The following is an 11,443-nucleotide window of genomic DNA, read 5'->3' as shown; positions in this document are numbered from 1 at the left end:
GGTCCAGCTGGCTGGCAGTTCTTTCCTGAAGTTGTGCCTATAGCTCCGCCATGTTTCTGCTCTGGCTTAAATCCTCTTCTCTCCAGTACAGTAGGTTCAATTCTCCTTTCCTCGCATTCTATTTTACAACTGGTATTTTAGTACGTTTCTATAGAATGAATCTTTATTTCATCCTAATAATCAACAATTTGAGGCTGTTATGTAACCACTCTTTAGATATTTTGCTGGTAGAACAAGTTAAAAAAACAAATGCTGGTAGACCTTAGCACCTTGCCATCATGTCCGCTACTGATGTATGGCAGCCTACAAAGAACCAACTGAGTTCACACATGGTTTTCCTGTCATGTAAATACTCATGTGTTTTTTCAGTAATAAAACATGATTTTTAAATATCAAATGCCTACTCAGGACAAATGTCACAAGCAGTAGCTACAACGCATGCTACAGTGGTCCAACGCTTCATTTCCATGCATCACTTCAAAATAAGGGCTCAAACCCTTGACTCTGCCCATGGATCCAAGTTCTAAGACACGTCATTACACATTATCATTTCTACAGTTTAACAAAAGCTAGGATGACGTTCTCAATGTACGGAGGGAGTATAAAATCATCACTGCAAAGTTTAACTTCTTCATGATTACTTCAAAATCTCATAGGATCACCAAATCTTGCTAATTATAAAAAGGGTAAATTTATAATTTCCTCTTTAACGACAGTACCATCATTGTCACTTATCTGGTCATAATTAAATTGCATTTCAACTACCTGATGTTGAACTTGAGGTAGCTGCATTGCGGTTGTATTGCTAGGGCAGTGGTATGGTGCAAAGTACCATTTGGAACATCAGATTTGATTTAAGTGAGAGAAGTAAAGTCTCCTTGACACTGTTTCCTTATTTGGCATTCAAAACACAGACCAGAAACACCCCCTCAATCATTTCTTCAGTGAAAAAAGTACAGCTCTTTTGTGAGCATTGACACAATACACGGAATCTGCTTCTTTGCATGAAAAGTGGAGTCGAGCGAGAAGGACTCAAACTCTGTGGCTACCTTCCGGTTAACACGGGTAAGAATGTGCATCAGCTCAAGCTTGTGTGCGTACAGTTTCAGCATGGCGCACAGTGACTGGATGAACCAGGACCCGTCCTTTGAATTTCTCCAGGAATAGTAACCTGCAAGGCAAAATATAAAGCATCATTTTACCAGGTTTTATACATTTTTACATAACCACAACAATAATTAAACATAAACTTCCACAGTCTTAAAAGCCACAAAAAAGACGGGGGCAGCGGTGGAAGGTGGGGTGTGGGTGGAGACGGCGTGGTTGGCTAGATAGATGGCTCAGTGGTTAAGAGCACTGGCTGTTCTTCCAAAGGATCTGGGTTCAATTCCCAGCACCTATATGACAGCTCTCACCTGTCTGTAACTCTAGTTCCAGGGGATCTGACACCCTCATACCAATGAACATAAAATAGTTAAATCCTTTTTTTCCCCCCTAAAAGAGAAACAGACAGTGGTGGTGGCACATGCCTTTAGTTCCAACACTTGGGAAGCAGAGACAGGCAGATCTTTGAGTTTGAGGCCAGCCTGGTATACAGAGTGGGTTCCAGGACAGCCAAGGCTACACAGAGAAACCCTGTCTTAAAAACAAATACAAAACCAAAAGCAAGTAAACAAACAAAAAAACAAAACAAAAAAGGAAAAGAAATAACAACTTTAGTGTCCAGAGAAATGATATTAAGAAGAAAAATACATACTATGTCCACATACCTCACTGCTCTCAGCAGAAAATAAAAAGAGCAGGAATGGACTAACTGCCATTGCCTTCCTCTGAGTGTCACTTTCTGGTCTCTTTCCCACAAGGAAAGAACAGGTAAGAGTGAGGAAGACAGGAGGATACGAAAGCGAAGATGTTCAAATGGGACCACATAGGCCTCCTGGTGTTTCACTCAGAAGTATCTGACTTTAATATTGGTTTAGACAGAAAATAAATTGCTCACATGCACACACTTTTAAAATGTGTCTTTAGACTGATTTCTTTTATGTGTCTGCGTTCTTTGCCTGCGGGCACGTAAGTGTAGCACACGAGCCTCTGCCGCCCATGGAGATCAGAAGACGGGAGTCAGATCCCCTGGAGCCAGAGTTACAGGTGTCATGAACTCACGTGCGGATGGGAGGACCTGGAGTCAGAAGTGCTCTTAACTACTAAGCTGGATGCTTTAGCCCCCTGGATATATACACACTTGAAAAAAATGTCATTAAGCCGGGCATGGTGGCGCACGCCTGTAATCTCAGCACTTGGGAGGCAGAGGCAGGTGGATCTCTGTGAGTTCAAGGCCAGCCTGGTCTACAAAGCAGCCAGAGCTATACAGAGAAACTGTCTCAAAAAAACCTAAAAGAATGCCATTAGTTTGCCTATAAGGTGTCTGGATGAATATAATAAATAGTATATAAAAAGCTAAAGAAGGATAAAAAATATTGTATTTTTTAAAAAATTTATTTTCAGATTAACTATTAGACTCATTATGTTTAGCTTAGACGTACACTGCTTGGAAAAATACTAGTGGATAAAATAAACAAGGTTGAGCACATTTTATTTATTTGTTTTAATAGATCTATTTGTTTATTTACTTATTCTGTATGTGTGGTTGTACATGTGCCACAGTGTACATGGAGCTCATTTTGTAAGAGCTGGTTTTCTCCAACCATGACATGCACATATACATATACAGGCCCACACCCACGAACTTAATGCCTTTTCTGGGTGAGCATGGTGGTCTGTATACGAACGGCCCCCACGGGCTCATGTTTGAATACTTGGTCCCCAGCTGGTGGAACTCTCTGGGAAGGAGTAGGAGGTGTGGCCTTCATGGAGGAGGTGTGTCAGGTGGGCTTTGAGGTTTCAAAAGCCCACAGCATTCCCAGTCCATTCTCTCTGTGCTGGTAGATGGAGATGTAAGCCTAGCTGTCTACTGCCATGCCCTCCCCCACCCCCCACCCTCGCTTTCCTGATAATGGTCATAGACGCTAACCCTCTGCAACCGTCGGCTCCAAATGAAACATTCTCTTGTCTAAGTTACCTCATTCATGGTGTTCTGTCACGGCATTAAAAAAGTAACCAAGACAACATGTTAGTTATTTTAGGGATGTGAAAGTCTTAGTGAGGGGTATGTAAAAATCTTAATAATCTGTAGGACATACATAGTCTTTACTGCTTGGATCTTTAATTGGTCGCAACACAATTCCTCTAAAACCCACACGTAGCATTCCTTTGAAGTTTTCTTACCAGGCGCTGTGGAGTAAGCATACAGGAAGTCGGCCTCCACGGGTATCTTCTGGCACGCCATGTCATCCTCAGTTCCACTGTCTGTCTCAATGCCACAGTCCAGCTCTGTGCCCCGGCAGGCCTGCATGTTGAAGAAGAAACGTTTCATTTAAAAAGCATATGCGGACACACACAATTTACATCTAAACACTGTAAGTGTGTTGTGAGAACTGGTGAGTTTTTCTGACATGAGAACGACCCCGAAATGTATCCCATGTATTTTCTAAACGGCAGTGCAAATAGATAAAAACATATAGCAGTGCTGTAGCCCCGGAACAAAAAATAAACACTGACGATTAGACAGGTTCACCTCTTCTAAAGTGAGCACCAAGCTGCTCAGTCATGCGCTACCTGGATGATGAAGAGCTTCGGCTTTCCGGCTAGCGTGCGGCAGTAGTCCCCTCTGAAGTGACTCGTTAATTTTTTCAGGTCAACAGGACCATTTGTTCCAAAAATTATTCCTTCATCACCATGGCTTAGAATCACACAAATAAAACTGCTCCGTTTGCTGTGGTCTTCTTTAGACACTGGAAAGACGTTTAGACATAACATAGAGCAAAGAGAAGACGGGAGAGCGCTTTGCAGCTTCATTTACAACACCAGCACACTGTAAGAGAATGCGGCGAAGGCCCCACAGCTGGCTGATTTGTATCTCATGGTCCCCCTGCCTTAGCTTCCTGAGTTCCCCGGTTATTGTCTTACAGCGTGACCACAAGACAGAAACCGAGACTAGAAATACAAGATCATCCAAATCTAACGCAGGCAGAGCACACTAGGAACCATTTTAGGGGATGGCATGATCAATCTTTCTTTTTCTTTCTTTCTTTCATTTTTTTTTTCTTTTTGAGACAGGGTTTCTTTGTGTAGCTTTGGCTGTCCAGGGCTCAACTCTGTAGACCAGGCTGGCCTTGAACTCAGTGATCCTCCTGCCTCTGCCTCCTAAGTGCTGGGATTAAAGCCGTGCACCATTGTGCCTGGCTTCAATCTTTCTTTGTTTTTCTTTTCTTTTTTTAAATAAACTTTCTACCAAAATAAAAAAGCAGCCAGTGTGGTGGCGCATGCCTTTAGTCTCAGTACCCAGGAAGCAGAGGGAGGCAGATCTTTGTAAGTTGGAGGTTAGCATGTCTACATAGTGAGACCATGTCCTGAAAAACAAGCAATTTTGATCATTCATATATACACATACAGACCCACAACATCTCCTGACTCCCTCCCTCCCCATCCTTTTTATAAAAATAAGTAACACAGGGTCCAATTTGAGCTGGCCGTACACACACAGGAGTGGGGCTATCCACTGCGGCATGGTCAGCCTATCGGGGACCACACCCTTCAGTAAAATGGGCACTCCCTCCTCTCACTCATCCGTCAATAGCTCCTATGATAGAGGTGGGGGCTCACGAACCCCTGTTCCTCCGCGTAAGAACACTGACTGAGGGCAGCGCTGCTGCCATGGTCCTCCCAACCTCTGCCTCTTAGAGTCTTCTGCCTCATCTTCTGTGATGGTGCCTGAGTCTTGGGTGTGTGTAGGGGTTGGAGTATAGATGTCTGAGTCATGGGTGTGTGTAAGGCTTGGGGTACAGATGTCTGAGTTGTGGCTGTGTGGAGGGTTTGGGGTATTGAGGTCTGAGCCTCAGGTGTGTGTTTGGGGGATGTCAGGGTATAGATGTCTGAGCCTTGGGCCTGTGTAGGGCTTAGGGTACAGATGTCTGAGCCTTGCGTGTATGTAGGGGTTGGAGATAGATGTGTGAGGTGGGGCTGTGTGGAGGGGTTAGGGTGTAGGCGTCCCATTTCTGGCTGAGCCCTGCAGACACTAATCTCTGTCCTTTGATCAGTTGGGAGTTGCTGTCCCATTGCACCCAGAAACTTCCAAAGGTCCTCCTTTTAATTAGTTATTTCTTACCATTATCCATCAATTCTACAATTTCTTCACGAGTAAGATCATTTTTATTCCTGACTTCATATTTCAGGCCCAGGAATGTCTCTCTGAGTTTGGCTGCGTCGATGTCTGTACCAGACCGAGGTGTCATTCCTTGGGACAGAAAGAAGTCTTAATGGCATTTTAACAGAACAGCTGCTTTGAGATTAAATGAACTATGCAGCAATTGACACAGCTCCACGCTTCCTTGTAAAGGTTAAGAAAAGCCTGCTTATTCTGATCACAGTGATAGAGTCTACACTGTTAGCACACAAGACACTTCGCTGTATTAGCCGTCGTGGCAGGGAGAGCCTCCATAGCAGCTTCAACAGTGAAAATAAGAGGGAACTTCAGATGCATGGCACTAGGTTTGCTTGTGGCTCATTTATATGATGGAGCACTATGTTGCCATCCTATTCATTCATTCATTCATTCATTCATCATTCATTTATTCACTTGTAGGCAAAGTCTCACACTGCAGCTCAACCTGGTCTTGTCACAATAATCCTCCCAAGTGCTGGGATTATAGGCACGGGCCACCATGCCCAGTTTATGTTGAATGTTTTTGGTTTTTAAATTTTTTCTCATTTAGTTCACGTAACATGGTAATATCTAGCAAATAATTTTAGAAAGATAGAAAAAAGATATGTGATCTTAGTTCTGTTTTATGGAGTTCACTCAAAGACACTATATTTGTCCAATGTTGACCCAGTTGTAAGACATAATACTGCTTGCACATCATTTTAGGAAAAAGAAATCCACAAATATGATCAGGTTAGTACTGTTCACCAGGCATTCTGCTATGTGGGTAATATTCAGTCTTTCTAACCATCAAAAGATGCTTATTACCAGCTCCATGTGTACACATGAGGGATACAGAGCACAAATGAGCTGAGAAACCGGCCCTTGCTATATATACTGTATGCTTAGCAGGAGAGACGCTTGGCTTTAAAAGAAAGAAGGAAGGTGGGGAGGTGGTGGCGCACGCCTTTAATCCCAGCACTCAGGAGGCAGAGGCAGGCAGATCTCGGAGTTTGAGGCCAGCCTGGTCTACAAAGTGAGCCCAGGATAGCCAGCCAGGCCTACACAGAGAAATCCTGTCTCAAAAACTCAAGCGGACAAAAATAACAAAACAAAACAAAACAATAAAACAAAACAACAAGAACCACCAAGTCCACTTTCTGCTACCTTTATCCTCTTACGTGTGGCAGAGCTACAGCACAACCCCTGAGTCCTGTCCAAACAGCTGCCTGTAGAGTTAGTTCAACACCCTTCCTTTCACTGTGCGCTCATTCTGAGGCTGGAGTGAAGGCCTGAAGTAAACAGTAGATAGAAACACAGCAGACTGTGCCTAGACCCAGACAGACACACAGCCTGCAAATGGGAAATGTGGCACAGGGTGGAGATAACTCAGTAACCTCAAGCCCGAGATATTTGTATTCCAAAGGCAGCTAGGGAGTGCCCTTAGGGCCCATCTGCCTGGCGCTGTGAATTAAGGGCCCCGGCAAAGGACCCCAGGTGCCAATCATTCATCTTCATCCCTGCCAGCTTGTTGCTTATGAAACCTTTCCATCTCCCATCACTCAGCCTCAAGGTATTGGCTCCATTGGGCAGCAACAGAATCCAACCTTTCACAGTCACAGGAGAGATAGAGATTTTCAACAAGGAAGAAGAGTTCAGACCGTATATGGGACGTGTAAGGCTCTAGTGTATCTCTACTTTGTGGTTTTTCTGCATCACTTTACTGACTCATAACATATGGCTATTGCTTTTCATATTATATCCAGTGGAAATGGCATCAATATTTAAAATACTTTAAAAGTCATGTTAGATACATACCAGTGCTTTTATGGAAGTTCTTATTATTAATTATTATACACACACCCATTTCAGGATAATCCATTTTATAACTACTGTCCAGATACATTCCAGAGTCCATTGATTTGCTTCCATGTATGGTCTTTCTGCAAGGAAATCAAGTGATAATTATAAAGGTAGAAATGACAATTCTATTAATACAACTTTTATGACTCGTAAGAATAATTAACATCTGTTTAAGGCTACCAATGTACCCATCTTCATGTTACAGCCTTCATTCATTCAGACTTCACAGCATGTGGGTCTGATCCCTAGTACTAAGGGGGGAAAAGGCACGAGTAAATACATTCACAACAACCCATTTCACTGACGAGGAAAGGACCTACCAAGGCTGAGTAACTAAGTAATGTGCTGGAGGGTGTTCTGATCTTATGGTGGTGTCAAGGTGGAAAGTTTTCCTATGAAGTCCAATGAAACTTTACCAACTACATCTTAAAAAAAAAAAAAAAAAAGTAACATTGTATGAAATAATTTCTCCTTCATGATTAAAGTACACTTCTTTAAGATTTTGTTTTTTGAGGCAGAGTCTTGCTATCAGTAGGCTGGCCCTGGGCGGTCCTCTTATCTAAGCCCTTGTACCCCCACCCCAACCCCAAAGTCAGTCCTTAAACTTCATGAGGTGAAACAATGAATAACTTAATACAAGACGAACCACCATAAATCCTTGAACACACTCCTCTAGGAGGCACTTACATAAAAATATTGGCGAGCTAGACCAGAACTCAGTAATCCTTTCTTAGAGGACCAGACATGAAGTATGTTAGGCCATGTTGTGCCGGGCTTAAATGAAAGCCCAATAAACACTAGGAGCTGATACAGATGCAAACACAAGGGTCTTTTAATTGCTCAGCTTAAGCTGAACCCACACTATCACCGACACAGCGGATCAGGTGTGAGTCCTGAGTACACGTAGGAAAGAACTTTTTCTAGATTGTAGTGAGTGAGAGAGCAGGTGGATGGGTTTCTAGGTTGGCAAGCAGCCTATTGATTATTCCTTGAACTAATTGATATTCGTCTGGCATCAACCCGTGAATAATTAACTTGTACAGAATAACTCTTGAGAAATCCAGGGGAATTTTTCCAGCTGATTGGTTATTCTATATTGCTGTGCCAAGTGTATCGTTGTGGGTTTTTCTAGATCCAGAGTTCAAGAGTAGGCCACCCAAATACAGAAATGAAAGTTTTAAGCAAAATGGAGTTACTTTGGTCCATCAGCCATAGGCTACCCTCTAAGTAGAGGTTCAGACTGGCTGGGCGAAACTAGCCCAGGGCAATATGCTCCTTAACGTGGAGCTATATTTGCACTAAAGGTGACAGAATGAGCACAAGGCTGACCTATGATCTAGAAGATTCTAGAAACAATATTCTGGGAACAACCAAACATCAACACTGTTAAGGACAGATAGGAATATCTTAAATTTTACAAGATTCTAAAAATAATAGTAGAGAGAGATTAAAAGCAGTAAATGAAGGAAGTCAAGGTCAGACAAAAAAAGGACCATTATATTTAGCTGGAGGTAAAGGCCCCACATTTTATAGAGGAAATAAGTCACATAGGAACAAGCTATGCATTCCTATTCCAAAGATCTAGAATCAAAAATGCTCCAAATTAATTAGCTGGGTGTGGTGACGCACGCCTTTAATCCCAGCAGTGGAGACAGAGGCAGGCGGGTCGAATTCAAGACCAGCCTGGCCTACAAATCAAGTCTAGAACAGCCAGGGCTGTTACACAAAGAAACCTTGTCTTGAAAAACCTAAAAATAAATAAATAAATAAATAAAAGAAAAAGACAGAAAAGAAAGAAATGCTCTAGCATTGGAGAGCTTTTGAATGCCAACATGATGCCACAAGTAGAAAATCCCACACACGTGATGGGTCACTTTCTTGTTTTGTTTTTTTTCAAGACAGGGTTTCTCTGTGTAGCTCCATTTGTTTTGGAACTGTCTCTGTAGACCAGGCTGGCCTTGAACTCACAGAGATCCACCTGTCTCTGCCTCCTGAATGCTGGGATCACCCAGTGATGGTTCACTTTCAAATGCAGGCACACTAAAAATATTTTATAAAATTAGTTTTGGGATGCATGTATAAAGGTTTATGTGAAACAGAAATGAATTCATAGGGTTTAAGATTTACAGATCAGGGAGACAACTCAGAAGGAATGGCGCTTTCTATGCAATCCTCACGGCCTGAGTTCAATCCTTGGAAACCACATAAAAAGCTCTAAGTTGGTGGTTCTCAACTTGTGGGTCACGGCTTGTTTGGAAGCCAAATGACCTTTTCACAAGGGCATCGCATGTCAGCAGATTCCTGCATATCAGATATTTACATTATGATTTACAACAATAGGGAAGTTACAAAGGTAGCAAGGAAAGTATTTTATGGTGGGGGGGATCACCACAACATGTGGAACATTGTATTAAAGGGTGGCAGTGTTATGAAGGTTGAGAGCCCCTGCTCTAAGTGGTGGCACACTTAGTGGTACGCACAGCGCGCCCGCTGCAGGATGGGAGGTGGAGACATGAGACTACGTGGAAGCCTGACTGCCAGCCTAGGGCATTCTGCAGCAGAAACAAGGAAAAGTTGGATTCAGACTCCAACATGTGCACTGTAATTCACACACACCTGTACACACACACACACAACTTTGGGTCCCAGCTCTAATGCATTTTAATACATACATACATACATACATATTAATAGGTGAATATTCTCTAAGTTGAGAGGCCAAGTCCTAAAATACTTCTAGCCATTTTGGATGCAATACTTATAATTGACCACAGAAATGTATTTGCCATCACCTAATGCTGACTTTTCACCACCTGTTGCCGCCTTTACCGGCCGGCACGTGACAACTAGATCAAGAGAGAACATACCTTGATAAAGAGCAAAGAACATAAGGGCACTTAATATATATAGGACCTAAACAATCCACTTGCCCTCAAGATGAGACACGAAGCCACACATGGGCCTGGAGAGACGGCTCAGAGGTTAAGAGCATTGGCTGCTCTTCCTGTGGCCCTGGGTTCAATTCCCAGCATCCACACAGTGGCTCACACAAAGCCACGCAGCTGTAGGAGGAGCAGGCAGCTTGGTCTCTCTGGCTTGAAAGCCTTTCCTTCCCTGTTCCTATGCAGAATCCCACTTACACCCACTCCACACGGCGTGATGACTCTTGCCTGGCATTCTAGCACTTAGAAGACAGAGGCCAGAGAACCATCACATATTTCAAGCCAGCCTGAACTACAGAGCTCCAGGTTAGCCTGGGGTAGGCGGAGAACCTGCCTTTAACAACTACAAATAAAAATAAATAAATAAATAAATAAATACTTACATTTCAGAGTTATTAACGGATTTCGAATCCACCGAGGTTTCGTTGTTCTCCATGGCCACTTTTCTTTACTAGAATATAGAAAGAAAAAAAGAAAGAAAGAAAAGAAGAAGAAGAAGAAGAAGAAGAAGAAGAAGAAGAAGAAGAAGAAGAAGAAGAAGAAGAAGAAGTTGTTACTTATCGCAAGTCTTCATAGAGCTACTGCGGAGTGTTAGCAATGCCACACTCATGGCTCCTGGAGTCAGATTGTGCGGAGACTGACCCTTTGCAAGGGCACCACAGCGCAGGCCCTTTTTTTCCTTTGCTGTTCTTCCTTACCTATGAAGTGTGTGTGTAGCTCAATCTCTGCGTGCCCCGCCCCCATTTGTGTGCCCCTGTCAATCAAAACAGATACCCTTTCCTTGGTCACCCAACAAACCAAGTTATTTGTTGGAACTTGGCTTCTAGCTCAGCACAACTGAAACCAAACCGAAGCTCAAGGCACACAGTAAAGCTCACACAACACTATACACAATGGTGAGAGCCCCAGGGACTTCCAAACCTCTAGACTCTCCCAGCCAGAAACTCGACCTCCAATACTAAGTGACTTGATAAGGCATGTGACGGTTGCTCTCCTTATCTGCAGCGCTGAGGAAGCCAGCTCCTTACTTGACTTCTATTGTTCTGCAGAAGGAAAGATACTTGGCAGGGTAGTATACCTCCCCAAGTAAAAAAGACAAACAGAAATAAGACACAAAACAAGGACTAAACATCTCGAGTGAATCTCCTGATTCTAGAATCCCTGGCTATGTCACAAATTTCAATTGATATACAACTTTTAACATCAGTCCTGTGCTAAGATCAGACATTCTGCGGCTCCTCACACAGAATGCTTTAAAGCTAAGTTCCTACTCTCTTTGCCCCCAGTTTGCTGTGCCTTTGGCAATTAGCTGAGAAAAAATACAGAGAAGAGGAAGTGACAGCACTACAGTTTACCCACAGAAGGGGACAGTGTTTTG

General features: G+C 43.0%; 1 protein-coding gene across 2 annotated transcripts; it reads right to left on the bottom strand.

The window, feature by feature from the left end:
* Window positions 1–378: 378 nt before the first annotated feature.
* Casp3 (caspase 3) lies at window positions 379–10,557 on the bottom strand. Of its 2 annotated transcripts, XM_051169652.1 has the most exons (6): window positions 10,449–10,557; window positions 7,079–7,203; window positions 5,225–5,353; window positions 3,676–3,851; window positions 3,286–3,406; window positions 379–1,171 (listed from the first exon to the last, which is right to left on the bottom strand). In XM_051169652.1, the coding sequence occupies exons 1-6, from the start codon at window positions 10,499–10,501 to the stop codon at window positions 942–944; spliced, it is 834 nt and encodes a 277-aa protein (XP_051025609.1). In that variant the 5' UTR covers window positions 10,502–10,557; the 3' UTR covers window positions 379–941. The 2 variants fall into 2 exon arrangements, with proteins under 2 accessions (XP_051025609.1, XP_051025610.1); XM_051169653.1 differs by lacking the exon at window positions 3,286–3,406 and having other exon boundaries at window positions 1,106–1,171; window positions 10,449–10,511.
* Window positions 10,558–11,443: the final 886 nt, after the last annotated feature.

The sequence above is a fragment of the Acomys russatus genome, chromosome 27 (genome assembly GCF_903995435.1).
Source record: "Acomys russatus chromosome 27, mAcoRus1.1, whole genome shotgun sequence".
Classification (NCBI taxonomy): domain Eukaryota; kingdom Metazoa; phylum Chordata; class Mammalia; order Rodentia; family Muridae; genus Acomys; species Acomys russatus.
Note: the sequence above shows the minus strand (reverse complement) of the source record. Positions and strands in the feature narration are given on the sequence as shown.